General features: G+C 39.3%; 1 protein-coding gene across 4 annotated transcripts in view; it reads left to right on the top strand.

The window, feature by feature from the left end:
• The window catches only part of foxp1b (forkhead box P1b), a 136,618-nt gene that overhangs the window by 82,482 nt on the left and 38,181 nt on the right, over positions 1-15,955 (top strand). For 3 of the 4 annotated variants that reach the window (XR_011309324.1, XM_069677732.1, XM_069677728.1), the window contains one exon: positions 3,751-3,852. Coding sequence is in view for 2 of the 4 variants with exons in the window: in XM_069677732.1 (XP_069533833.1) it covers positions 3,751-3,852 (102 nt within the window). In the remaining 2 variants the exon portion in view is untranslated. Of the gene's footprint in view, positions 1-3,750; positions 3,853-13,790; positions 13,835-15,955 lie in introns of those variants that run through there. The other variant, XM_069677729.1, reaches the window with a different exon arrangement.

Below are 15,955 nucleotides of genomic sequence, written 5' to 3'. Positions count from 1 at the left end.
CCCCAAAGCCTGTAAATAATCCACATGTGCAGACTGCACATAAAGACATCCAGTACTTAGCAGTTTCCTTATCACAGAGTGATAGCCCAGGGACATAAGAGACGCTCCTGCCTCTATTCACTAATAAGGTGTTAAAGTAGATGCAGATAAAACGGCTGTTGTTTATTGAGGAAGTTGTGTTAACATGGGAAAGAGGGTGTGAACTTTGAACACATTTGAAATGCAGAATATGAAAGACGACTGAAAATGACAAGGATACCAAATTGCACTGGCTTTGTTGCTGATAAAGCCTTTGTCATGTGCTCGAGGCTGTTTTCTAATCAAAAGCACCTGGAGGGTTCACTCCTTCCCTCCATGTGTGTGTTTGTGTGCATGTAGAACCACAAACAGTAAAAGCATGTGGGGTGTGTGGGAGTAGTCGTCTATCTCTGCACTTGAGTTCTTATTCCAGTAACAAACGTGCCTCCTAAACAAACTCAGTTTGAAATTTTAATCGGGGGGTTGTAGTATCGTTTGCTTATACACACGGATGTAACCTAAATCCAATTTATGCATCAACACAAAGCAAATGATAAATCCTGTTTTTTTTAATTATTTTTCAAAATATTTATTTTTAAATTAAGTTCAAGTACACATATTGCTATGTGTACTAGTGCTAGTGGCTGTCAACCATTTCTGTTTTATGACATTATCCTGAAACAGCTGTAATACTTGCATGTCTATCAAATTTCCAGGACCTTTTGATGGAAGATGAAAAGAAAATAAGTTCCCGTGGGGTGGGGTGGGGGGGGGGTAGATGAGTGGTTGTGTAAACATTGCAGTGACAGTTCACAATAGCCTATTTTAGTGCAGCATTAGGCCTCTCAATGGCATGCCAGCTCCTGTGGCCTTTTCAAAATACAAACATGACAGCAACATTCCTTAATGTAGAGCAGACCTCACAACACAGGTTCTCAGCTGGCTCGCCTTTTTATCTCATTATTTCTACACCAGCAACGTTGATTCATCATGTATCCCTGGCAGTCAAATTGTAAAGATATAAAGACACCACATGTGCAGTGAGGCAGTCATGTCATTTCTGTTAATTTGTCTCTGATCATGTTCGCTGCATGGCCACTTTATTGTTGCCCTTTCCTTAATTAATGAAGATTTTGACATGTTTTAATGCTAACTTTCCACGTTCACGCAATTTTGCAACAAACCATTATGGTTTAAATTGTCATGTGGCTGCTCTGTTTTAAGCACAACATGTTTGATATGTTTGGCATAAACTTGATTCAGTTATGATTATACCTTGTCATCTAACTTTTTACAAGATGGCTGTGTGTCAAACTGAAGTGTTGCCCATGTTTTCTATAATTCATACTGTTCAAACAACCTTACTTTGAGTAACACATGGTATTGCCCAATGTTTATGTCACAATTAAGTCATAATAGCATAAAAATTGGAACATCAATGTATTTGTTAACAACCCACTGTTTTAACTGTGCACATTGCTGTTTCTTTCAAAATATGTTTTTGTTCGTGTGGTAACTGATCACTTGCTTTGTATGAAGATGACAGTGCAGGAAGAGTTCCCAGAAATGAGTCTCTTAATCCATTACACTGGTCTGAATTTCTTATTACATCCTGTTGACTCAACTTTCTTTGTTCCAACACCCTCGGTTGTAAACCTATACACAGACACAGCGCACACATTTCACTGCATGTGTCATCATCTACAGTGGAAAAGAAAACAGCAAACATTATGTATTCTTTAATGTTGTCAAGTACCATTAAATGGGTGTTGTTCATGATCTTTAAAAAATGTTTTTTCAAGGGATTTTTTATTATAAATTAGTAGCATTTTACTGTCTTAGTCCTTTAATAAAACAATAGTTACTAAAGTAAGTACTATAGTTACATCCTCACCCATATTATTTTCATGTTATGAATATCCTTTAAAAGCTTGTGACTTTGGTTTCTTTGATAATGTGTTTTTAAAAAAAAAAAGTATTACTTTGGTTAATTCTCTGTTTGGTTTTTTTACTAAGGAGAAATCAATTTGTTAGAAGCCATTATCTCTCAATATTACTTTGCATTTGTACTGTTCCAGTCTCGTTCAGAAGCTGTTCAGCCCACATCATATTTTTGTTTTGATTTGCTGTGTGTACACTAATTAAATAATAATAATAATAAAAAAAATAAAAATAAAAAAAAGAGTATAGTCTAGACCTGCAACATATGTAAATTGTCATGAGATAACTTTTTTTTGTGATTTGACTCTATATACTGTATAAAAAAATGTTTATATATTTGATTGAGTGACATGAGCCATGGAGAAAACCAAAATGCCTAAAATGTAAATATTGCCGTGATGTGTGTGGGAGTGAATCTTGCTCACATAGTTCTCAGTTTCAATTTATGAACTTTCTTTATGAGTATGCTTGCTTGTGGGGGTTTCCCCTCGAAAATTTCAAAGCAGAGGACATTTGACATGCAGATTGAGAAATGTTGCTCAAGCGTCATTTATCTTCATATGAGAGATCAGTGAAAGACAGACAGAAAAAGAGAGGAAGAATGTATGTAGTTTTAAGTTTGGCATGGTTTAATGCCAGAAGTGTGGCCTCTTTGTAGCCTGTGGTGATATTTATGTCTCATGCTGTCATCCGACAGCCGTGTGTTTGGGAGGGTCAGCATAAACACTGACACACAGACCATCATACAGCTGTTTTGCTCCAAACCCTGGCTGTATCTCCCTCTTTTAGTCTTGGCACTAAGACCATTTCTCATAGATATCTCTCTCTCTTCAACCGTCCACTGAGCATTCTGTTTGCTCTTTCCTCGTCGATATCCTTCTTTCACACAGTCTTTTACAGTTTTCATTCATTTGTTCCCACGTCTTTGTTTTTCCTTTTTTGTGCTCCCTTCTCTTTCTCTCACTCTTACTCTCTGTTGTTGAACATTCAACCATTTACTTTTAAAATTTTTGAACTTCTCAAATAATTCAGTGAATAACTTACATCTGTGAAATGAGCTTGGATGTGCCCCCTTACTGTTTGTTTAGTTGTGGGAGCAATCGTCTGAGGAACATGGAAAGAATGAGGCCTGTTATTTACCCAGATGGTTTACTGGTGGAGGTGTGAGGCTGGCCAGCTCACTGTGGGAACGCAACGCTTGCTTTTCTTGGTATCGCTGACCGTTTTCTAGACCACTGTTTTTTTCCCCCAGCTCTCTCTAGCTTTGTTTGCTCTGGATGGCATGTTTGATTATTTATCGTAAGGGAAAAGGGAGTAGCTGGAGCAATAAACATGTGACTGCACTGTATTTGTTTTCCAGTAAGAAGGCCAGGTCCCTTAAAAGATATTGGAAACAGCCATAAAGCCTTTTATTTGGGGAGTTTGGAGATTCAAAAGAGCTTAGTGTCTTTGTGACAATTTGTGTTTGCTATACCGGCAATTTATCAGCAGATTAATATTTCTTCTTGATGTCTATGGCTCTTTGTTTGTTTTGACATCTGGTCATGGTTCCCTGCGTGTTTGTGGAGAGGTTGTCTATGCCTGCCTTAGATTAATGACTCCATATAGTGTGAAATTATGTTTTGTAATAATTATTTGTTAACTATCAGAAGTACAAGGACTATTGTCCACCATGTATACATCAGCCCTGATAGCTTGCACTGAAGTGATCTCAAGAGATTTTTTATCATATCTACTACTATCTATTCTATGAGACTTTTTAAAATCTTTATCAACTTTTCTCTCTGTTAGGCTCTCCAAGTGGCTCGCCAGATACTCCTCCAGCAGCAGCAGTCGCAACAAAACGCTGGCTGCAAATCCCCCGAAGCCAACGACAAGCAGCACAGCTTGCAGGTACTCCAAATATGTTCTCTTTCTCAGTCATTGATTTATTAACCCATGGTTGTCAGGTGTCTTGGTTATTTGGTTAGTGGCTGATGAAACACAAAAATTGTAAAGCAATGGAACAATTCCCAGAACATAGTGTGCGAGAAGAGCACAGAACCAGTCTAAGTTCACAAACAGGAAATTAAAATTGGCAGTGCAACATTTGCAGTTATGTATGCTCATGCACTATGTGTGATGTCACTTAAACACACACACACACACACACGCACGCACGCACGCACGCACGCACACACGCACGCACACACACACATACACACACACACACACACACACACACAAACACACACACATGGAAATCAACCGTGCTTTTCCCAAATATTGCTGAAACTGCGCTTATTTAGTTTAGAAATGGGGAAAGAGAAGGAAGAGGTGAGAGCTTCTATCCACCCACAAAGAAGTAAATCTGGTCATGCAGTGGAAACTCCATGCTTTCCCTGTTTGGCTTTGTCCCAAAAAGCAATAGAAATAAAAGAGGAGGAAGGCTCCTACCATAGACTGTATAAAACGTGGATGACATGACAGTTCCCTAAATGTGAAGCCAAAACATTTTGAGCGCCCCCTGCTGACATGCTGCAGTATAGGTCATAAAGTCTGCCTCCTACATGTTAACAGATGGGACGTGAGTCAAACTATAAAATCAAGATACATTTTTCTCAAACATGGTTTCTGTAATTATAGTTAGTTCTTTTCATGCTGATTTATGTCCAAGTGTTCATTTATCTGAAAAAAAGTAGTAGTAATTTTTAAGTAGTTATTTGATGCTGTCAAAAGGATGATTGACAGCTCTGTTGACAAATACAGCTCCTGCAGACGATCTGTTCTGGATTAGCAGAGAGGAGAATCGGCGAGAGGAAACTAAAACTGTTTTATGGTTGAGTCTGTTTTGTGCTGTCTCTTGTGCATTTGTCATTGATTTTTTGTATTTTAAAGGCCCATCTAGGGATGGGCATTGCAAACCAGCCAAGGCTATAAATGCGGTAGTGTGTGGCATTAGTTTACTTACTTCATACTTGTCCCTATACAAATAAACTAATTATTAAATAAATAAATAAAACAATCAGTGAATCTGTGAACGTTTGCTTCAGACCATCACAAAGAAGCTGTTCCGCTGTTAAATTCAACAGGGTGGAGGATCCTTCCTTCTTTTTTCTGTAATTCAAGTGTGTGTTTTGGTTAGCTGAAGTGGCTCCGGCGCCTCCACTGGCCAATCTCTACTATGCAACTCTGGCTCCAAATAAAGTCACCATCGCAAGATGGCAGCGCCTATCACAGGGGCTGTTTTGGCATCAATTTCGTACAATGAGAGCAGATAGTGACGCATCATCCAAGTGGACCCTACCAACATCAGGAGGTGCTATAGAGCAGCCCAAGAGTGGGGTTGGTTAAAAGATGGAGGGGTTGGAGCTGAACTAGAGAAAAACAAACATGGGTTGGAAAGGTGTGAGGGTGGGGAGAGGTAAAGAGGCAGTGAAGAGTTTTTTTAAATGTTTCATTTTGTTCTGTTTTTGCTGTGAAGAGTGCCGAGTATCTGATGCAATATTTACATTTATTTCAAACCAGCTGCCTCAGAGATATATATATGTGTTTGCATGAGGAGCACTTATTTGTGTCACTGTGAAATTGTAAGTGACTTCAGGGCATATTTTGTAATTAATGTGGAGGCCCTGTTCTCCTTGTGTATTTATATATAATATTTAATACCCTTACTATCCCATTGGGTGCCTTTTTTTAATGAGCAATTGTAGCAGCTAGGTCTAATGTCAGGTTGTGAAAAAGCCTCTTTCTTGTGCAGATGTCTTTGTAACAGCTCCAGAGGATGAAATATGACTGTGATGACCTTTCAGTTGTGTGCATATTTGTCAGGATTCAAATAAGTTGAAAGGATCAAACTAAACAGTTTCCCCAGCCTAGCAGGGAATTGTGCGGCAGAGGTCAACAGAGGGGAACACAACAGCAGATTCCAGCGTACAGCCAGTTGTTGGTACATTGTGAAGTACTAGACCATCTCCTACAGACAAAGGCAAAATTAAAATTCTAATTTATTAATGTATACAGAGAGCTTGGCCAAGCTGTCACTCAGCTATTGAAAAGAGAGTCGGCCCTTTCCCCTGCTTCCCATCCCCTCCCCTCTTCTGCCCAGTTTTTGTGAAGAGAGCGGAGGCTTGCTGTAGTATCTAACTAACACTGTAAATTGTCTACTCTCTAATGTTGTGCGTTACATTTTGCTGGGATGAAACTGCCATTATGGAAAAGCCACAGGTCCAGACAAGTGTTTGTTTATCTCTTCATTACATATTCTTCAAATTAAACACAGACTAACCACACACACATGCTGTTCAAAGCAAAGTGTTCATACAGTGTGCTGTTCTGTGTGGAGATGTATTACATACGTTATTACTTTCCCTCTCTCTTTCTCTCTCTCTCTCTCTCTCTCTCTCTCTTCTTGTCATGGTTTTCTGATGACAGATTTCTCTCTTCTCTCCTTTTTCTCTCACAATGTCTTTCTCGAACAAACAGATTTTGTGAAACACCAGAGGGAACCGGTCTGAGTCTCTTATGCTTAGAGGAACCTACTTCACATTGAACATTCACTATCTCCATCACACAGCCTAGATAATGATTCTCTGTTGAACTGGACTAGGTCATCAAAAGACATGATCCAACAATTATGAGGCTGTGTAGTAAGCTGACACCCCATAAAAGCACCTGATCTGCGGACAAGGCTTCATTCATCTCTGTGGTCTTCCCATTAGGCATGAGGAGATGTGCAGAAAGACTTTTACTCATTTGGAGATGTGACTCACTTTCCAATTCATTCTTATTCAAGTCAAAAATAATGAAGCACGCTATATACAGTACATCTGAAAAAAAAATCTGCAAAGAGTAGTAAAGGGAAAAATATGAGTCAGACAAACCTCAGGATCCTTGATCCACATTAAATGGCTCTTTGGTTTTATATCTCCGACAGTGGTCCCCCCCCACAACCACACACACACATACACGCGTGCGAGCGCAAACCCCCTCACCTCTGCATCGCCCACTTTTCTTCTTGATAAAGATGCCTCTGCTGTATACTCAGCTGCCTAGAGGCGCTTTAATCAAACTGGATATACAAACAGCTGCTGCAGGCTGGAAAGCAGCTAAACATACTTGACTGGTCAAAAAGCAGGTAAATTACACTGACAGAATGACACGTGTGATTAAAAGAATCCATGCTGCTATTACCTTTTGTGCTTCACACCTACAGTGGCACAACGTTGAGTGCCGGCAACTCCCACCCCGCTAATTACCATTATCTGTGAAATGGTGGGGTTTGACTCATTAGTTCCATGTGCATTTAATTAGAGGCAGGCTGAAATTGGATTTAACTTATTACTTTTTCATGGATCACTTTCTTGTCATCACTTCAAATTGGATTGCAGCCCCAGGTAACTAATTATGCCAGCCACAGGATCAAGAGTGGAGAGATAGGTAATTAGGAACAACACTGTCGGACCCTCGCTGATAGTCCACCAGCACAAAGGTGGGAGGAGGGGGAAATTGATGCTCGTTTGTGGCATTGCTCACGAACCTAGCTGGTTAACTAAACCTCATTGTAGGTATTCACCACCTACAGGGGATCATGTGGCATTCAGCTGGGCTGAAGATGTTGTGTCAACATGGTGCCTTTGCTATCATTTTAATACTCAGATTATGCTTGTTTCCCATCCAAGGATGTACCTGAGATTAGCCATCATTAATCATGTCAATGGTACAGTAAGAAGATTGGCCAGCAACCGGATTAAGTTCCCTGTTTGGGCACTCCTGGAATGACATCCATTGTGTCTGGTTTCTGTCTATTGTAATCAGCGCTGATTGTGATGAGAATCCAAAAATTGAAGTTTTGAGTAGAGGCAGATGGATAATGAAGATTCTTCAAACAGTGTATTTGAACCGAGATTGTCTGTTTATAGAAGAGTGTAAATGGAAAAGAATTAACATTTTATTTACTATAGAGAGCTTTTATTTTTCATCCTGAAGTAAAGATGAAGCTAAAAAGAACATCTCTTGCTTTCTATATCTATTGGAATTGTCTGATGGCCTTTTGTTTTTAAATCAGATACACTAATCACTATTCTCTTATGAAAGTTACATTAAAAATGTTCATAATGTCAAAGGTGCATCACTTGTCATTTTTTCAGACACAGAGAAACTACTGATAATGTTTGAAAACCATGCCAGCAGACAATATTCTTATCTAGACTATTACCAGTTAAAACTACAATCCCCTCATTTACACCCACATTTATGTTTTTTGTTCTTTTTCTTTCTCTCCCTCTCTCTTCTCTCTCTGTTTCCTCCTCTATTTTCACACCATTGTGTGCAGCCAACAAAGGGCATCTCCAGGTCAAAAGATAATGTCTTTTCAGTTTACAAGATGAAAGCCTTTTAAGTTGTAGAACACCCCTCCAGTGTCCTCCCTCCCCACATTCGCTCTTCACATCTTTCATTTGTGGTCTGTTGGGGGGAAGCGTGATCTGACACAATCCAGGGTCCGAGCTTATGTCTGACAGGATTTAGGCTTAGAAGCCCCTGGCTCTTTTTCCCTCAATCTCCTACTGTTTTTTCAGTAGGCCCATGGCATTGTCCCGACACATGTATACCACAGCGCTGCAATCTGTAAGTCATTAGGACACTGGGCTGGAGCCTGTTAGTTGGAGCTCAGCCAGTGCTACAGGGTGATCTGAGGCAGCATTTAGGTGTTCCCAGAGCAGTTTTTTTTTTATTCAGTTAAAACACATTTCAACAATTTTAGAGGAGAAAATAGAAAGAAAGTGTCAAAAAAAGGTAAAAGGCTAAACCAAATCAAGGATTTGCAAATTTCTAATAATCAATTCACTTAAAGACCACTTACCAATATTAACCAGTCTATTAAAGTATCCCTATTCAAATGAATAATTTGACATTTTGGCAAATATGCATATTCATTTTGTAGAGTTAGATGAGAACATTGATACCTTTGATATGCCGGTATGGTAAATAGCTTACTTAGCTACCCCCAGCAGTAAAATTAATTCAGCAGAAGTCAAGAAGTAGGGGGAAAACAACAAGCCTGCAGTCAGACAATCAGCAAGAGCAAATTACTGGAGTTAACCTAAAAGTTTGTTTGTTTTTATTCTTAGCACATTGGGTTTTTTTATGGATTTAAAAAATGAATGTGTTTTGTGAGCTATAGAGGGGGTAGTTGGATGGTGCATGGTTTGATGGTGCATGGTTTGTAGTCTAGGAGCTAAGCATAGCTAGCTGGCGGCTCTGATGTCAAATTTAGCTTACAAACATGACAGTGGAATCTCATGAAAATCTTCGTAACAGTGCAAAAATGTAAAAACCTGAACTTGAAATTATAAGTGTTCTTTTTTTTTTATTCTAAATTCACTTCTCTACCTCTAGGATGTGCTGTCAACATCAATATTTTAGGGAAAAATTGTTAAGTGCTCCTATCAGTCTGCAAAGTGTCTCCAACAAATCTCATAATTCATCACTTCCATGCGTGATCCTCAGAGGGAGTTCATTTCTTTGTGTTTATAAAAAGTCTCAAGGTGATGCTGTAATGAAACCTCATTTTGATGCATCTGTGCCTTTGAGGTGATACACTCTGTCAGGAATTATCAACCCAACACTGAAGTCGGTGCTTGTGTAGAACCCCGGGATCAGGCTGTCTCTTATGCTGCCTGTTTTCCTTGTCATTTTGTAAAAATGTATTATGTGTAGTGTATAGATTAGAACCAGGTTTGGGATAATCCTGTCAGAATGAAGTCATCTTTCCCAATTCCATGCAGCCAAGGAGAGACGGGGAGGTAAGGGGGGGCACTCTCTCAGCCGAGACGATGACTGTCGAATTGACTCCAGTGACAGCGCTGGGAGCCACTTACCATTTTCAGGACCCTCTAGCATTTGAGTCCTGATGTTTCCTCCAAGCTGTGAACCTCTCACCCCTCCAACCCACTTAGTCATCCACCAAGATACACACACACATTCACCCTAAAATTTGTAACATCTTTGTGTCATCCTCTGGCACTATATCTTGATGTCAAGTGTTTTTTATTTGAAGTGATTCAGATGCCCTTTGCAGAGGCATGGAAGGATAGATAGATGCACAGTCAACCATGGCATTAATACACACTAACAGCTAAGTGCAGTCCAGTCAGCAGGCTAGATTCACTGATTTCGTTTTCACGTTTTGTTAGAAGAGTGAGAGAAAAGATTGGCTCACTGAGACAGTATGTAAGGGATCCAGAGACAGAAGGGCCTTCAGCTACATAGGGATATTGTTTGGAGTTGAATTTAATGTTTGTGTTGGACATTGTACAGTAAACCATTACAACCTAGTCTTCCATGTAGTTACACCCAATCTGCAGTAACCAGAAAGTCAAAGTGACATTAGTTTTAATGCATGCAATGCATTTTAATTTGCCTTTGTGTTTAAAAGAAATTCTTATACAGAGTGTACATGGGATATACTGTATATATATTGTATATACATACACACATACACACACACACACACTAGCTGGCATAACACCTCAGGAAATATTTTCCATATACAGAGTTTACATGTGCTGACTAAACAACGTGTTCCTGAATACTGAAATTAAAAGTAAATAACCAACCCATAAATAATAGACTAGGAGGAACATGGTGACTCAGGCGTGACTTACTGTAACTTCATTCTGCTTCGGGTGATAACCTCATTCACTCTAAATATCACTTTTTCCAAGTATCAGAGGGAGTACCGTTAGGTTGCCGATGTAGAAAGCTCTGTTTGCTGTTATGCTATTACAGTGTGAATTCACTTTTGTTTTCACAGGACACCAACTGCATACAACAGTATTAAATTGATGAAACAGTTTCACTTAAGTAAGGAACAATGTTTAGAAAAACTGTAAGATTACAAATCAAGTACACTTAATCAAAGTGTAGTATGTGTAACTTTGAGGCACACTGAAGATAAAAATAAGCCTTGTACGGGAAAGACCAGATCTTCCTTGATTTTGTTGTCGATCACTTTAGGATAGAACTATAAAATGGAAAGAATTGAATGAACATTAAAAAGATTTATGTGCTGTTGTTTTACTGCAGCAAAAATTACATAGCACTGAAGTGAGTGCGAGTAGGTCACCAGGATCAAGTCTAACTTTAATTGTAGATAGGTGATGTGACTTATTTGTTTGACCAAATGCTTTGTGCCTATTTTTACTTTTATTGGGGGCAATGTTGAAAAATATAATAAAAATAGAGGAAGCTTACTTTATGGTTGTGGGTCTAAAAGACATGTTTGTTGCCTTAGTGATATTATATAGAGCAACTGTTATTTATATAGGTCCCACACCTGCCTTGCTGAGTTCCACCATCGATAAACAATGATTTACTTTTCACACAGGCTATGCAGAGTTTGCTCTCTTATGACAATGGTCCAGGTCACTATAACTGTTCAAGAAAAAGAATGACTATAGTTTTGTATGTTTCCCTACTTTCTCTCCAATTTTCTCTTTCTGTTTCTGCATAAGCAGTAAGACATTGGATGGCATGCCAGAACAGCTTACTCACTGGCTGTGTTAGTGTTTTTGGGAGGCTTTGTAATTGGAGCCGAGTCGTTATCTTTATCCAGAGACGTGCGGAGCAGAGCCCAGGCCAGACCAGACATTAACTCATACTTTCACTCTAACTCAAGCAGGAAATGGGAGTATTTTATAATGTCATCCACTCTGTCATGAACACAATTGCTCTGTACTCTCTGTAAACTATCACAAGGGACGCTGGTTGAAGGCTCAAGGATATTGATGTTTCTCTCAGCACAGGGAAAAAAAATCTATATAGCGTGTGTATCACATCGACACATATGTGTAATTATTTTACGTTGCACAGCCACCACGGCAATGGATTAGAAAGACAGTGTATGAGAGGAGAAGCTTGAACTGTGCGTCTGCTAAATTTATCATGAGGCCTTTGGGAGCGTTGAAATGAGAACAGTGGCCTATTACTGCTAAGAAGGTGTTTTATTGAGAATACGCCGACATACCACCCCAGGGAGGGTGCCAGGGGAGATGAGTGTGGCTACCGTCTAAACCACTTTGTGCATGTGTGTGTTTGTGTGTACACCGAGTGCGTGAATGCAGTAGTAAGCATGACTGCATGTCAGTGTCTTTTTGTGTGAGCTGTCTTGACGATGTCAGATAGAAAATAAGTGTCCCTTTCTTCCACTTAATTATTCACTATGATATGTATTAGAATTGTCACTTTTGACACTTGAGGTGTCCAAGTCAATAATTTATATAGGTCAGGCCATCTTAGCAGAGCTCATTGTTAGTTATTAGCAGATGAGAGCGGTGGCTTGTTATTCGGGCTCTCTGTTTATTTTACCAGTGTGTTTGCGGACTGGAATGCATCCCATGGACATTCCTTCATCCTTGGCCAAGGGTTTACAGCTGTTGATATGAGCTGGGGTTTTTTTTATGATAATTAACAAAGTGAGGTGATAATCTTGCCTCATGCCTCCTTTAGTTCTTTGCTAAGTGGGTTGCACAAGTTAGTGAACCAGATTTTATTGTTATTACTTTAAGTAGGTTTGATTAACAACTCATTCCATTTATTTATGCTTTTATGTACAAAAGAATAAGCAACACTTTTACTTGAATTTGGATAAATGATGCTCACTTTAAGATTGGGTCAGTTAAGTGATCAATATATAAGCCAGCATTTCCAGCCTTCTCTCTTCACCGATGAGTTAAAAAGAATCTCCAGTAGGTGGCAGAATCCTGTTTTCCATGCCTGTCTTTATCTCTTACCGAGTGCATATGGGTGTTTAAGAGTGTGATGATATTATGACAGCTAATTGCTCTCATTGGGATGAAGTTGGATGGATTGCCTGGAAGCTGGTGTAATATTAGCTATTAAAGTAAGTGGTTTTAGCATGTCTAACTCTAAATTGTAGAATAAGTGATTAAAAACTACTCAAAAACGTTTATGCTGCTGTGGTGGATTTTATGACCAACCACTAACAAACTGGCCTTATAGTATATTCCATCTATTTATGTGCTTTCATGCAATAGTACACATAGACATTAGTGGAGGAAATACAATGCAAAACAAACGTGCATTTATGCAAAAACACATTCTTAGTCTAAAATATAAACCTGATATTATCTCATTCTTGGAATTTTAAAAGAAAGGAAAAGTCAAATTCTACAAAGCATCAGAAGTGTTTGTGCATTTGTTTTTTTTTTCAGCATGCAATGAGTTGTGTCTTTGTCCCTGCACTGTAAACATTCCATTAAGCACAACCATAAAGGGGCTGATAGCTGGGGCAGTTTCTTTCTTTCTGCTGGATAGCTGTGTTTACTTATCTGTTGTTTAATTAAAGGGCCTCTTTTCTTTAGGCCCCCATTGTTTCAATACCATGGCCGGAGTCCCGGAAGGGGTCAAAGGGTTAACAGCCGTCAACTGTGTCGTTTTTTTTTTTTTAAAGGGGCCCCAACACAAAGGCACGGGTTCACCTGCAGCCCAGCCCGCAGCTCCCTATTGTGTGGCCCCATTTGAATTGATTATGTTTAGAGGGCTGGTTGTGATTGGTGGAGAAGGGCGTGGTTGATTGGATAGTTTTGTATCTTGTCAGCCAGGGGAGCAACCCTACGCGTGCAAACTGTCTGTATCCCGTGGAAGGTTGTAGACTCCACAGCACAGCAGCGCTTGTTCTCAGCCTCCCTGCCTGCCAGCCTGTGTGCCTCTACCTCTCCCTAACTCTCTCTCTCTCTCTCTCTCACTGACTCTCTCTCTCTCACTCTCTTTCTCTCTCTCTCTTTCCCTCTCCGCTCAGCTCTCCGCTCTGCTTCACTCCACACCGCGTGGCCCAGCACTCTGTTTACCCTGCCAGCTAAATGGAGTTTGTCAGGTTTGTCAATATGATTGATTTCTGTGATTTTGCTGCTTTCTTGTGTAAAAAAGCTTGACAATTTAATTTGACCAGGGGAGAAAGGGAAAGGGAACTTATGTCTGTTTGTTGCTGATGTTCTGTAATATAATTGTATAATTTTATTATGCAGTTTCTATGAGAAAAGGGGTTATCCAAGGTTTGCCTTGACATCGAGACACAGGCAGTTACAGACCTGTCCTTATGGGAGAAACAAGAGGCAGGTGTCTTGTACATTTGATGTACTGTATCAGAATGTGTTGCATTAGGAAATAGGACTGTATTGATAATATGCTTCTCTTCTCCTTGCCTCAGTACTGGGCTATTAATTGTTTTGAGCACTTCACATTTTTGTTCAAGCAAGTGTTTTTTTGGCTTTGCTCGGTTGTCAGTTATAGTATTATATGCCTAACAATTTACAATATTTTTTTTCGCTTTCATTTCCAACTGTTTATTTGGTTTTGTTTACTTTTCTGTTAGTGAGCTAACCAGTTTAACAGGATCTGTACTGTACTGTATGTAGTTTGAATTATGGAAAGTTCGAGGAAAAACAGTTGCCCTACATTGATGTTTTTCTTAGAAAAAATATTTTATTATTGCTTCATTGTTTGGAATATGTCTAGGGTAAGGCATTGGAAATATGCTTACACAGTGGGGTTTGCTGGTTATGTATTTTGTGAATAATTTTGTTCCTCTGAGTGAATAAGTGTAGGTCAGACTTTTCTTGCTCCTAAGGCTGTGGCCTGGACTAATTTTTACTCTTCTTAAGGTGTCACAGTGTATTAAGACAGGCTGGCACAGCTTTATATTTCACACCATCTCCACAAAACCATGTTAGAGACACACTGTCACTCCAAATGTCATCGCTCATGTCTTCCTGAAAAGTTAGAGTGTACACATTTGTATGTGTGTGTGTGTGTGTGTGTGTGTGTTTGTGTGTGTCTATACTTACAACAAAGGGATTGCAGACTACATTTAGGAGGGGAAAGTTGTGGTAGTATTCTATTTTACTTCTGCTGTCAAGTTTTAGTCCTATGTGAAATGTTTAAGGTTTAGACAGAAGACAGTTGTCCACTTTCAATTGTTTTAAAAAAAAAAATATTGTTACTAAAACAGTTTTAATTTATACACTAATGCAACTCTGATTCAGTTTTTCAAAGTGTTCAAGTGTTTTGGTTTTTTTGTCTCAATGCACATTTCATTTACCCAAACTTTTGGGGGTGCAATGTGATCAACTTATATTAATGCTCAGAAAGTGTGCGCAAGAAAGTAAGGAGAGATGCTGGAAATAGTGTGGGGAAAATCAAACAGTTGAGGAGGAGAAAGGGGAAGCCCAAACAGTGCACCGTAATGCTGTGCAGCTGTGCCGAGATTCGCACTTTGGGAGAGCTGGAGTGCGAGCTGATTGGGTTGACAGTTTGTAATCAAAGTTGATTTATTGTTCATTAGTAGTGCATTAGCCCTTTCAGGCAAGGGTGTTATTTGTGCAGTGGCCTGTCAAGGCGAGGGGCTGCCAGCACCTGTCATTTCTAAACCATGACATAGGCAACCAGATATTAGCTGCGTACCCAGAGAGGGGGGAACAAGGGTTAGCCGCTAGAGCCTCACCCTTGCTGGGATATCCTTTACAGGGATGGTCTTTGGAGAATGCAGAAAAATGGAGACAAGAATTGTTGAATTCCTTAGTAGTGAGCTGACAGCAACATCTGTTATTTCCCTGACTAAATGTGTTTTTATTTGCTCTTAAGGGGTATTACAGTGCTACGTTAGTGCGTCTCTGTTTCAGATTGGAATATTAACTCTACACTTCAGATGCCATGTGTTTCAAAGTGTTGAGATGGTAGGATAATGATAAGATTGCATGGTGTAGTGTTTAACGGCAGAAGGTCTTTTTCACCACTTACCTCTGCTACAACCTATAATTCTTAAAACACTGAAGGATAAGATGGTTTTGACATGTTACACCTACAAAATAAGGTTTGATCACTAATGTCAAAAATATCACTTGACATTTCCTGTTTTTTGTTTACGCTGTGGACCTACTACTGACACAATTATTTTCTTTATAATTATAATAATATGCTTATAACACAGAAACATTAT

The sequence above is a fragment of the Semicossyphus pulcher genome, unplaced genomic scaffold (assembly GCF_022749685.1).
Source record: "Semicossyphus pulcher isolate SPU_LCO1_2020_fin unplaced genomic scaffold, fSemPul1.0.p SCAF_3, whole genome shotgun sequence".
Taxonomy (NCBI): Eukaryota; Metazoa; Chordata; class Actinopteri; order Labriformes; family Labridae; genus Semicossyphus; species Semicossyphus pulcher.
Note: the sequence above shows the minus strand (reverse complement) of the source record. Positions and strands in the feature narration are given on the sequence as shown.